The sequence below is a fragment of the Rhinatrema bivittatum genome, chromosome 1 (genome assembly GCF_901001135.1).
Source record: "Rhinatrema bivittatum chromosome 1, aRhiBiv1.1, whole genome shotgun sequence".
Taxonomy (NCBI): domain Eukaryota; kingdom Metazoa; phylum Chordata; class Amphibia; order Gymnophiona; family Rhinatrematidae; genus Rhinatrema; species Rhinatrema bivittatum.
Window position 1 is genome coordinate 151245338 of NC_042615.1, and position 12034 is coordinate 151257371.

Below are 12034 nucleotides of genomic sequence, written 5' to 3' on the forward strand. Positions count from 1 at the left end.
ATGAGCCAGTCGTCCAAATAAGGATGAACTAGAATACCCTCCTTCCGAAGGGCAGCCGCCACAACTACCATGATCTTGGTGAAGGTGCGTGGGGCCGTTGCCAGGCCGAACGGAAGCGCCACAAACTGGAAATGTTGATCCAGAATCTTGAACCGTAGTAACCGATGATGCTCCTGGCGAATGGGGATATGAAGGTAGGCCTCCGTCAAGTCCAAGGAGGCCAAGAACTCCCCTTGGTGTACCGCCGCGATCACCGAACGCAGCGTTTCCATGCGGAACCGGATCACCCTGAGGGACTTGTTGACTTCCTTCAGGTCCAGTATGGGGCGGAAGGAGCCGTCTTTCTTTGGTACTACGAAGTAGATGGAATAATGGCCCGAGCCCACCTCTCCGGAGGGTACGGGCACAATGGCGCCTATCTCCCATAGTCTGTCCAACGTCGACTGCACCGCCCTTCGCTTGATGGCCGAGCCGCAGGGCGAGAAAATGAACCGACCCTTCGGAGCGCGGGCAAGTTCCAAAGCGTAGCCGCGTCCTATGGTGTCCAAGACCCACTGATCCGAGGTGATCCGTGCCCACTCCTCGTAGAAGAACGCCAGCCGCCCTCCAATCGTGGGGACGGTGGAGTGGGCGAGCTGAACATCATTGAGAGGACTTGGGTGAAGGTTGTCCCGCCGTGGAAGCGGGGCGTGCGGGGCGGCGCCCGCGAAAGGAGCGAGACCAGGGCTGAGACCTAGGGGCAGGGGGCCGAGCCGCCGCCGGCCTATAGCTCCTATAGCGCCTTTGCGCTCTGGCTCTAGTCCTGGAGGACGAAAAAGCCCTGGTGGAGCGATATCTGTCTTCCGGCAGGCGATGGACCGCGTTTTCCCCCAGAGACTTGATGATCTGGTCCAGATACTCGCCGAACAGGAACTTACCCCTGAATGGCAGGGAACCCAGACTCGACTTGGAGGACGTGTCCGCCGCCCAGTTGCGTAGCCATAGGAGTCGACGTGCCGCCACCACCGAGGCCATGGAGCGGGCAAGGACCCGAAACAGATCGTAGGAAGCGTCCGCCCCGTATGCCACCGCAGCTTCCAGTCTATCCGCCTGGGCGGCTTCCCCAGGTGGCAACGCCTGGGACGTGAGCAATAGCTGCACCCAGAGAAGACTGGCCCGCTGGGCAAGCGAGCTGCACATCACAGCCCGCAGCCCCACTGCGGAGGCCTCGAAGACCCGCTTGAGGAAGACTTCCAACTTGCGATCCTGCGTATCCCTTAGCGCTGCTCCACCCGTCACCGGTATAGTCGTTCTCTTCGTGACCGCCGACACCGCGGAGTCCACTCTGGGTACCTTGATGAGATCCAGAAAATCTTCCGGCAGCGGATACAGCCTCTCCATGGCGCGGCTGCCCTTCAGCGCGGCTTCCGGGGCATCCCATTCCCTGGTGAGAAGCTGCAGGAACGACTCGTGAATGGGAAAAGCCCGAGCCCTCGGGCGAAGGGCGGCCAGCACCGGGTCTCCCTTCTTTGAGGAGGTGACTACAGCGGGCGCGACGGGAGCTGGCGGATCCGGCGGAGGGTCAAGGTCCAACCCCTGAATGATCTGGGGGATCAGGTCATCCAGCTCTTCCCGCTGGAAGAGACGTAGCGTGCGCGGATCCTCACCTTCTGAAGTGGAGTCCCCTTGACCCGCCGCCGCAGGGTCCGACCCAGGGGAAGCTGGTGCCGACCCAAGGCCCCCCGAGCCCACCGGGAGCCGTGGTTGGCTGGGGGGCTGTGGGGCCCCCACGCCCGCCGGAGCGGGGGGGGCCGGATAGGAGGGCGAAGGTCGCGGTAGCTTGGGTGGTGGCGGATCCGAGAGCGCAGCCAGGTCCTGCAGGTAAGCCGTATGCATCAGACGGATAAACTCCGGGGAAAATCCCGGTCTAGTCGGGGGGACCTCCGCGGGTGGGGGCCCCTGGGGACCCTGCCCCAGCGGGCCTTCCTCCGGGTCTGTCTCAGGTATTAACCTCGGGGGTGAACCCTCCGAAGCTTCCTCATCCCCCCGCGCTGCCTGGGCCCCTTCAGGGCGCAGCGCATGCAAGATGGCCGCCGTTCCCGCCAGGAATGGGGGAGGGGCCGGCCCGCGCCGCCCGGGCAAGGCTGTCATGGAGGACCGAAGAGTGAGGGACCGAGAAGTGCCTTCCCCCCCGGGGAGGCACCGCGCACAAATTCCCTCCCTTGAGACGCGCGATCCAGGCTCGCCACAGGCCGAGCAACGCGCTGGCCTCGGCATCCGGAGCAAGTTTCAAACAGTCCCCGACAGCCCAGAACGCCTGGAAACCCGGGGGAGGGGCCGCGAGACGGATCGCCGCTGCGGGGGGGCCCTGGTGGCCTGCGCTACCCGCCGAAGAGAAAAACGGCGCCGCGGGGGGGCCTTCCTGGCCGCACAACCCGCTGGTGACGATCAGCCCTCTCCCCGCTGCAGCCCACGAGGAGCCGCAAAATGGCCGCGGGAGAGGGTGAAGACGCTAGCAGGCCGGAGCACCGGCAGCCGCGTGCAACCTAGCTGTAAAGAAGAAAGGAAAAACAGCCCAAAACAAAAATCTCACTTACCCCGGAGCAGCAACGACTAGCGCCGGTAGAGAGGAAAGGGAGAGACAGAGAGCAAGGAGAAAGCCACGCCTCTCCAATTACCCAAATTTTTTTTTTTTTTTTTTTTTTTTAAATACAACTTGATCCAAACAATCTAAACAAACCTACAGAAACCAGAGCCCCAAACAAACAAGGGACGCAAAAGAAATAGGTGATAGGAAACGGGAGCAAGCCCAGATTCCACTACTCGCATCTGCTGGAGTCAGAAGATACTGAACTCCTGCAGAGGGGGTAGTAGTACTTAAGGTGACGCCCCCTCGAAGCTTTGGGCTGACTCCATCTGCTGGATTGGGGACATAACCCACTGTCTGGACTGATCCAGGTACGTACAGGGAACCCAAAATAAAGAAGGAAAAATTCCAGAAAACCTCACTAACTACCAGAATCAGTGCAGGCAGAGGCTGTGACCGGACCTGCACCATCTACTGGAGACAGAGTAAGACTGAGGGGCTGTGACTGACACAGGGGCATATATGGCTCCGCCCACAAGTTTTAGTCTGTCTCCATCTACTGGTGCGGAGTCACAACCCAGGTGTCCTGGACTGATCCTGGTACGTACAGGGAATCTGCAATTCTTGGCATTGAATCCCAGCTGGTAAATTTCAACAACTCTTCAAGCTTTCTTAAATCACTTTCATTCTCTCTACTCCTTCAAGCATGTCCACTCTGTTGCAGATCTTAGTATCATTCACAAATAGACAAACTTTACCTTCTATCCCTTCCGCAACGTCATTCACAAAGATAATGAGATATTGAACAGAACAGGTCCCAAAACTGATCCTTGTATCACTCCATTTAACAACTCTCTGCAGAGTAGGTTCCATTTACCATTACACTCTGTCTCCTGTCAACCAGTTTGTACTTCACTCTACGCCCACTCCCAAACTTCTCATTTTACTCATGAGCCTCCTATGTGGGATCATATCAAAGGCTTTGTTGAAATCCAAGTAGATCACATTGAGCACTCTTCTTTGATCCAATTCTCTAGTCACCCAATCAAAAAAATAAATCACTCAGATTTGTCTGACAGGACATTCCCCTGGTGAATCCATGTTTCCTTGGGTCCAACAACCCACCAAATTGTAGATAGTTTACTATCCTTTCCATCAGAAGAGTCTCCATTAATTTTCCCACCAGCGAGGTGAGGCTAACCGGCCTGTAGTTTCCAGCCTCCTCTCTGCTCCCACTCTTGTGAAGTGGGACCATAACTGTTCTCCAATCTTGCGGCAACATTCCCATTTCCAGGGATCTACTGAACAGGTGTGGAGCTAGAAAAACATTGTTCTTTCAGTATTAAGGCTGTTAGGGAGCGAATCTTATAAGTCACACCATCCCATGAAAATGTAAGGCCAAAGGGGTGAAGCCATCTATAATTAACACTTTCCTTGCGAAGAAAGGTAGTGACCTCTCTCAGATCTTGTCGATTCTGTAGTGTAGCTGAAATTTACCAAGGAAATAAAACCCTCCCATTGATCTAAAATCCAGGTAAATTATGCAATCCAAGACGTAAAATGTAGAAAAATGCAATATGAAAGTAAGATGGCTAGTTTCATATCCATGGCTTTAATTAATCACAATCCTAATTAATAAAAACAAAACAAAACCTTATCTTCTTACTGAGCATTTTTGCAGTGTGACACTGAAGTTGACAGCTTGTCAGTCTTTTGCAAGGTGATTTATTGTTTGAAGATACTTACTGTCATCTGCAAAAAGATTAAAAGCAAAACACAAAAGTAAACAATGAATAACTTACCCACATATTCATCCATGTTGAAGGTCTTGACATACTTAAAAGACAGGTCACCATTCTTATGATATTCTATCAGTTTTTTGTAACACCCCAAAGGAGTTCTCCCTGCATAGAAGTATATCAGGAGAAAAAAATATCATCAGAGCTTTTGTTCTATTGACAAACTGTAGCATAAATGCATGCGGCAGAAACCAAAACAGTCTATCATGCTAAGAATGAAATCTCATGTTAATCCAATTTAATCAACATTCTGTTTTTCCATCTTGTTTTCTACACAGAAAGCACGACCACTTGGAAGAGCAAAATGAGGCTTTTAAAAAGGGTGTCAACAGCTGGAAGCACCTTTAACGGTGAGACACTACATGATGAATGGATCTACTTGTAACTTGTCTATCTCCAACAGGCACACACCAAGTGTTGCTAAAAAATGACCAAAGATGTAAGAGAGAGCTGTGCAAGGTCAAGGGAAGTTGTAATCAGGCTGTTGCTTAAATGTAACACAACAGCTAATAACACGGGATTTAAAACATGAAAGATCAAAAGACAGTGGTGGGGTGGAGGGGCTTTGACCAATATTTTCTATGAAATGAGAGAAAATACATGTTGCTATGTACTGTACTTACTGCAAATGGAATAATCAAACACCGTATGGAGATACTAATGAATTTAGTGACTTTTATAATACATGAAATATTTGCAATAAACTAAACATCAACAAGGAGGTAGATTTTTTTTTTTTTTTTGTAATTTTTTATTTATGAAAACAGAGTACAACATTCAATATTACGAGCATGGAAACAATAACTCACAGGTACATATCAATAAACCATTGTTGCAATACACCGTTTCCATTGCAAACCTCAAAAGACGTACCTCGACTATCTTTCCGTTTTCCTATTATCTGCTTCCCCGCCTCCCTGACCCTCCCCCCTCCCCCCCCCCCCCGCCCCCATACGCAAAACAGTAGCAGGTAGAGAAATATAAGGAGAAAGTAACTCTCAACCATGACTGATTAGATTATAATATACCCCTGTCAATAGGCAAGGCCTCCACTACAGCCTCATATAGAAAGCATTGGTAGCCTTATGTAGAGAGATGGAGATGTCGGCCTCAACTGGGAGATGTTTGGCGCAGCCAATCAGTGAGAGGTCGAAGCATAAGACGGGTGGCCTGTGGGCGGGCAGAACCCATAGCTATGAACAAGGAGGTAGATTTTAAGTCTTGCGCGCACAAAAACTTCCACCTATACGCGTAAGTGGGCCGTGTAGGACCTACGCGAATTTTAAATAGCTGGGAAAGGCGCGCAATCATTCATGTACACGCGCCCAAAAAACGTAGGCGGAAAAGGGCCAGTACTGACACACATAACCCCTAATTTTCCTCAGCCAGCGCACATATGTTACGCATGTGACTTTGATACAGCTCCTCAGTAGGCGTAAGATTCCAATGAACATTGTAGGGGGGGAGAGGGAAGGAGAGAAAGAGACTCTTTATAAGGCTCAGCCTGATACTCAATATATGGACCATTGTAAGGGGCACTTTGATTCAGAGTGAGTTTTCGGGAGGTGGGTTGGGGTTAGTGGGGTGTTACAGACACATTCAGAGGTATTCATTGTAAAAATGATAGCATTAAAGATTTTTAGACCTTATAAATGATGAAAAGGAGTTGATTTGTAGAATGCAGCTAGCAGAGATTGCAGTGTAGAAATCAACTTCTCGTTAGAATTTTCATCGCTTATAAGGTCTAAAATTCTTTAATGCTGTCAATTTTACAATGAATACCTTTGAATGTGTCTGTAACATCCTCCCACCCCAACATACCACCTGATAACTCACCCCGAACCAAAGTGCCCCCTTACAATGGTCCATATATTGAGTGTCAGGCTGAGCCTTATAAAGGGTCTCTCTCTCGAGCACACGTAATAAATGCTTGTAAAAGCTGCAGACATACGTGTGTGAAGAGTATTTTATAACCTACACGTAAACTTTATAAAATAGTGCATATCTTTGCGCGCTGCAAGATACGCATGTTTATGGATGCACGCGCTGGAGGAGTCATAAGAAGTATGTGTTTGGGTGACCATGCTGATGGGGAAAACAGGGATGGAAAATTCCTGGATGGCAGCTGCCCAGGTGCCAAAAAAAAAAAAAAATAATAATCAGTGCCTAGAACAATAACAGGCCCGAATCCAGTTGGAGCCACCATTACAACAGGCCTGGGCCCGGGAGGAGCCGCTGTAGCTGTCGACTGGGACTACTCCCTGCTCACCCAGAAAAGAGGCTGCACGGAGGAGGGAGAAAAAAAAAGCACAAGTAAAAAAGCAATGGCAAAATAAATCAAATTAGACAAAACAGAACAAAATCTAAAAAGCACAAGAAAGCAAAAAAAAAAAAAGAACAAAGAACAAATTAAAAAAAAAAAAATGTTTAAATAGAAGCAAACCCCCATCCCACAACCAACATCAAAATTAAACAACAACAAAAATAGGAAAGAAAAAAAGTGAAAGAAAATAATTTTTTTCATGGCTCTACAAAATGTTTACTAATGCCAAAATTTTCTAAATTGTTTTCCACACCTGGGAGGAAGCATAAATAAAAGTTGTATAAAAACAGCCATGAGATCAACAGGGGCTACAAATACTTTGGAGTGAATTTTAAAAGAGATGCTCGCGTTAAAAGACCCATATACGCATGCATCTCGTCAGAGCGCGAGCAACAGGAACGGTGACTTTCAAACCAGTGCATGAGTGCACATTTGTGTGCGTACACTGGCCTGCACCCAGGGATGATTTTATAACGGCTATTTTATAATATGCGTCCATGTTACAAAATAACCTGGCCGCATGGAAATGTCCGCCAAACTTTAAGTGGCGCGCAAATCCTGCCTTTATCGTGCAAGTCAGGGGACTTGAAAAGGGTCGCACACCCATGCCATTCCCAGTTTACCAGTTTGTCCACCAGTTCGCCCAGTTAACAGCTATGTCCTCCAACCCACTGGCTTGATAACCTACACTCTCCCCAGTTACTCCATACATTTTAAAGCCCTTAGAAATGGCTCGATCCTTTTATTTTATGACTTACAAAAGGAGATAGAGCAGATTTTAAACTAGAACAAGGGGCAAAGCCGACAGTCACTCAGCAGTGCATGGTTCGGAGAATGTATCCTTGAAGGATACTAATGAAACAGGAGAGTTAAGGCATCCCAACAGAGAGGTTCCATTAAAAGCAAACATAGTCCATATTCCTATGTGTAAAAAATCACCGAAGCTAATGATTTCCGAATTATCCCAAACAACTGAAAAGCAGGTTGTTAAAACAAACAAAAAACACACTTTGAAATGTTTGTATGTCAATACCAGAAGTCTAAGAAGTAAGATGGGAGCGTTAGAGTGTGTAGCAGCAAATGATGAGATTGACATAATTGGCATCACAGAGACTTGGTGGAAGGAGGATAACCAATGGGACAGTGCTATATCAGGGTACAAATTATATCACAATGACAGGGAGGATCAACTTGGTGGGGGTGTAGCACTTTATGTCCGGGAGGGTATAGAGTCTAACAGGATAAAGATCATACAAGAGACTAAATGCTCAGTAGATTCTATATGGATAGAAATCCCATGTGTGTTGGGTAAGAGTATAGTGATAGGAATATACTACCGTCCACCTGGACAAAATGGTCAGACAGATGATGAAATGCTAAGAGAATCAAGGAAGCAAACCAATTTGGCAGTGCAATAATAATGGGAGATTTCAATTACCCCAATATTGACTGGGTAAATTTAACATCAGGACTTCCTAGAGACAAAGTTCCTGGATGTAATAAATGATTGCTTCATGGAGCAATTGGTTCAGGAACCAACAAGAGAGGGCGCTATTTTAGATTTAATTCTTAGTGGAACGCAGGATTTGGTGAGAGAGGTAACGGTGGTGGGGCCACTTGGCAACAGTGATCATAACATGATCAAATTTAAACTAATAACTGGAAGGGGAACAATAAGTAAATCTGCAGCTCTAACACTAAACTTTCAAAAGGGAAACTTTGATAAAATGAGGAAAGGGGAAACACCAATGGATAGGGTTAATTTAGTGACCTTTCCTCAGAGATCTCCAGTATGCATACCTGAGATTACATTGTTAGAAAAACTAGAAGTTGTCACTTAAGATGTATGATGGAATGCTGTATCTGTTTTTGAAAAAACAATAATCTCTTTAACTCAAGCCTTTCAAGGCTTTCAGGATCAGTCTACAATAGTAAACCCAGTAGTATTATCCAACTCTATTAAAATACAAAAACTGGATACTCAAGTAGACCAAATGAAAGAGGTACAAACAACTTTGATTCAAGGGGAGAGTAGAACAGATAAGAAAATAGAGAATCTGGAGAACAGACTTAGATATAATAATTTGAGAATGATAAATTTTCCCAATTGCAAGCTGTTTTCTCCTAATGAACAGTTAAATAAATATCTTAGAGAAGTGCTGTCTTACTCCTCCACTAATTTGCCTAATATAACTAAAGTATACTTTTTACCTGATATTTTGAAAAGAGGTGAAGGAGAAGGAGCAAGAGGTGCTTCTAAAGAAAATATAGAGATACCATCCCCCTTAGAAGATCTATCAGGTTTTTTAGAGACTTCTCAGGAAGAGCAGATAGAGAGAAGAGGTATATTACTGGTAACATTTAATACAGCTACGGAAAGAGAAATGTTTTAAGAAACTTTCTTAAGTGTAGGAATAAATTGTATCTGGGAGAAAGGATCTGGGTTTACCCAGATGTTGTAAGAGCGACACAAATTCGTAGGAAAAGGTTTTTGAATTTGTGCCCCAGAGCACGAGCATTGGGAGCACAAATATTGATTAAATTCCCATGCAAATGTACAACAACATTAGATAATATACGGTATGTATTTTTGAAGCCTGAGCAATTAGAAAAATTGTTAATTTCTAGAGAGGAATCCACCTAGTATCTGTTGTGAACTCAGGATGTATATTGATATCTCCACTACTTTCTAGTTTTCGTTTTTTCACTGATTGTAAGAGACTGCTCTGTTAATTTCCTGAGTATCTCTCAGATTTCATGGTAAATAATAAGGCAAATAGTATAAAAAATTGGTGGGGTTAGTTTAAATATATATCATCTGTGAGCAATGTTAAAATGCTATACCTTATGGTAAGGTATAATCCTTATTTGTATTATGTTGAAAAACTAATAAAGAATAAATTTAAAAAAAATGAGGAAAATAGAAAAAAACTGAAAGGTGCAGCTGCAAAGGTTAAAAGTGTTCAACAGGCTTGGACATTGTTTAAAAATACAATTCTAGAGGCGCAGTCCATATGTGTTCCACACATTAAGAAAGGTGGAAAGAAGGCAAAACGATTACCGTCATGGTTAAAAAATGAGGTGAAAGAGGCTATTTTAGCCAAAAAAACATCCTTCAAAAATTCGAAGAAGGATCCATCTGAAGAAAATAGGATAAAACATAAGCATTGTCAAGTTAAGTGTAAAACATTGATAAGACAGGCGAAGAGAGAATTTGAAATGAAGTTGGCCATAGAGGCAAAAACTCATAATAAAACCTTTTTTAAAAATATCCGAAGCAAGAAACCTGTGAGGGAGTCAGTTGGACCATTAGATGACCGAGGGGTTAAAGGGGCTTTTAGGGAAGATAAGGCCATTGCAGAAAGATTAAATGAATTATTTGCTTCAGTGTTTACTAATGAGGATGTTGGGGAGATACCAGTTCCGGAGAAGGTTTTCAGGGGTGATGAGTCAGACGAATTGAATGAAATCACTGTGAACCTGGAAGATGTAGTAGGCCAGATTGACAAACTAAAGAGTAGCAAATCACCTGGACCGGATGGTATACATCCTAGGGTACTGAAGGAACTAAAAAATGAAATTTTTGATCTATTAGTTAAAATTCGTAACCTATCATTAAAATCATCCATTGTACCTAAAGACTGGAGGGTGGCCAATGTAACCCCAATATTTAAAAAAGGCTCCAGGGGCGATCCGGGTAACTATAGACCAGTGAGCCTGACTTCAGTGCCGGGAAAAATAGTGGAAACTATTATCAAGATCAAAATCGTAGAGAATATAGAAAGACATGGTTTAATGGAACACAGTCAACATGGATTTACCCAAGGGAAGTCTTGCCTAACAAATCTGCTTCATTTTTTTGAAGGGGTTAATAAACATGTGGATATAGGTGAACCAGTAGATGCAGTGTATTTGGATTTTCAGAAGGCATTTGACAAAGTTCCTCATGAGAGGCTTCTATGAAAACTAAAAAGTCATGGGATAGGAGGCGATATCCTTTCGTGGATTACAAACTGGTTAAAAAACAGGAAACAGAGAGTAGGATTAAATGGTCAATTTTCTCAGTGGAAAAGGGTAAACAGTATAGTGCCTCAGGGATCTGTACTTGGACCGGTGCTTTTCAATATATATATAAAACGATCTGGAAAGGAATACGACGCGTGAGGTTATCAAATTTGCGGATGATACAAAATTATTCAGAGTAGTTAAATCACAAGCGGACTGTGATACATTACAGGAGGACCTTGCAAGACTGGAAGATTGGGCATCCAAATGGCAGATGAAATTTAATGTGGATGTGCAAGGTGTTGCATATAAGGAAAAATAACCCTTGCTGTAGTTACACAATGTTAGGTTCCATATTAGGAGCTATGACCCAGGAAAAAGATCTAGACATCATAGTGGATAATACTTTAAAATTGTTGGCTCGGTGTGCTGCAACAGTCAAAAAAGCAAACAGAATGTTACAGATTATTAGGAAGGGAATGCTTAATAAAACAGAAAATGTCATAATGCCTCTATATCGCTCCATGGTGAGACCGCACCTGGAATACTGTGTACAATTCTGGTCACCGCATCTCAAAAAAGATATAGTTGCGACGGAGAAGGTACAGAGAAGGGCAACCAAAATGATAAAAGGGATGGAAAAGCTCCCCTATGAGGAAATGCTGAAGAGGTTAGGGCTGTTCAGCTTGGAGAAGAGACGGCTGAGGGGGGGGATATGATAGAGGTCTTTAAGATCATGAGAGGACTTGAACGAGTAGATGTGACTCGGTTATTTACACTTTCGAATAATAGAAGGACTAGGGGGCATTCCAGGAAGTTAGCAAGTAGCACATTTAAGACTAACCGGAGAAAATTATTTTTCACTCAACACACTGGAATTTGTTGCCAGAGGATGTGGTTAGTGCAGTTAGTATAGCTGGGTTCAAAAAAGGTTTGGATAAGTTTTTGGAGGAGAAGTCTATTAACTGTTATTAATCAAGTTGACATAGGGGCAGATTTTTAAAATTACGCGTGGGGGGTACATTTGTGCACGCTACTCGGCGCGCATGTTATAAAATCCAGGGTCGGCGCACGCAAGGGGGTGCACACATGTGCACCTTGCGCGCGCCGAGCCCTAGGGGAGGCCCGATGGCTTTCCCCATTCCCTCCAAGGCCACTCCAAAATCAGAGCGGCCTTGGAGGGAACTTTTTTTTTGTTCCCCCCACCTTTCCCTCCCTTCCCCTATCTAACCCACCCCACAGCCCTACCTAAATCCCCCCAACACAGCGGCAGGTTCCAACACAAGCCGCTGTGTCGGGGCACTCTGACATGCCCCTGGACTGCCCCCGAACCGCAGCCCT

The 12034-nt window shown here is 45.4% G+C and overlaps 1 protein-coding gene across 4 annotated transcripts in view; it reads right to left on the bottom strand.

Annotated features, from left to right (window-relative positions):
• Nucleotides 1–12034, bottom strand: part of GNPDA2 (glucosamine-6-phosphate deaminase 2) — a 75970-nt gene that overhangs the window by 35106 nt on the left and 28830 nt on the right. For all 4 annotated transcript variants that reach the window (XM_029588572.1, XM_029588553.1, XM_029588544.1 and 1 more), the window contains one exon: nt 4369–4470. In XM_029588572.1, coding sequence (XP_029444432.1) covers nt 4369–4470 — 102 coding nt within the window. The remainder of the gene's footprint in view (nt 1–4368; nt 4471–12034) is intronic.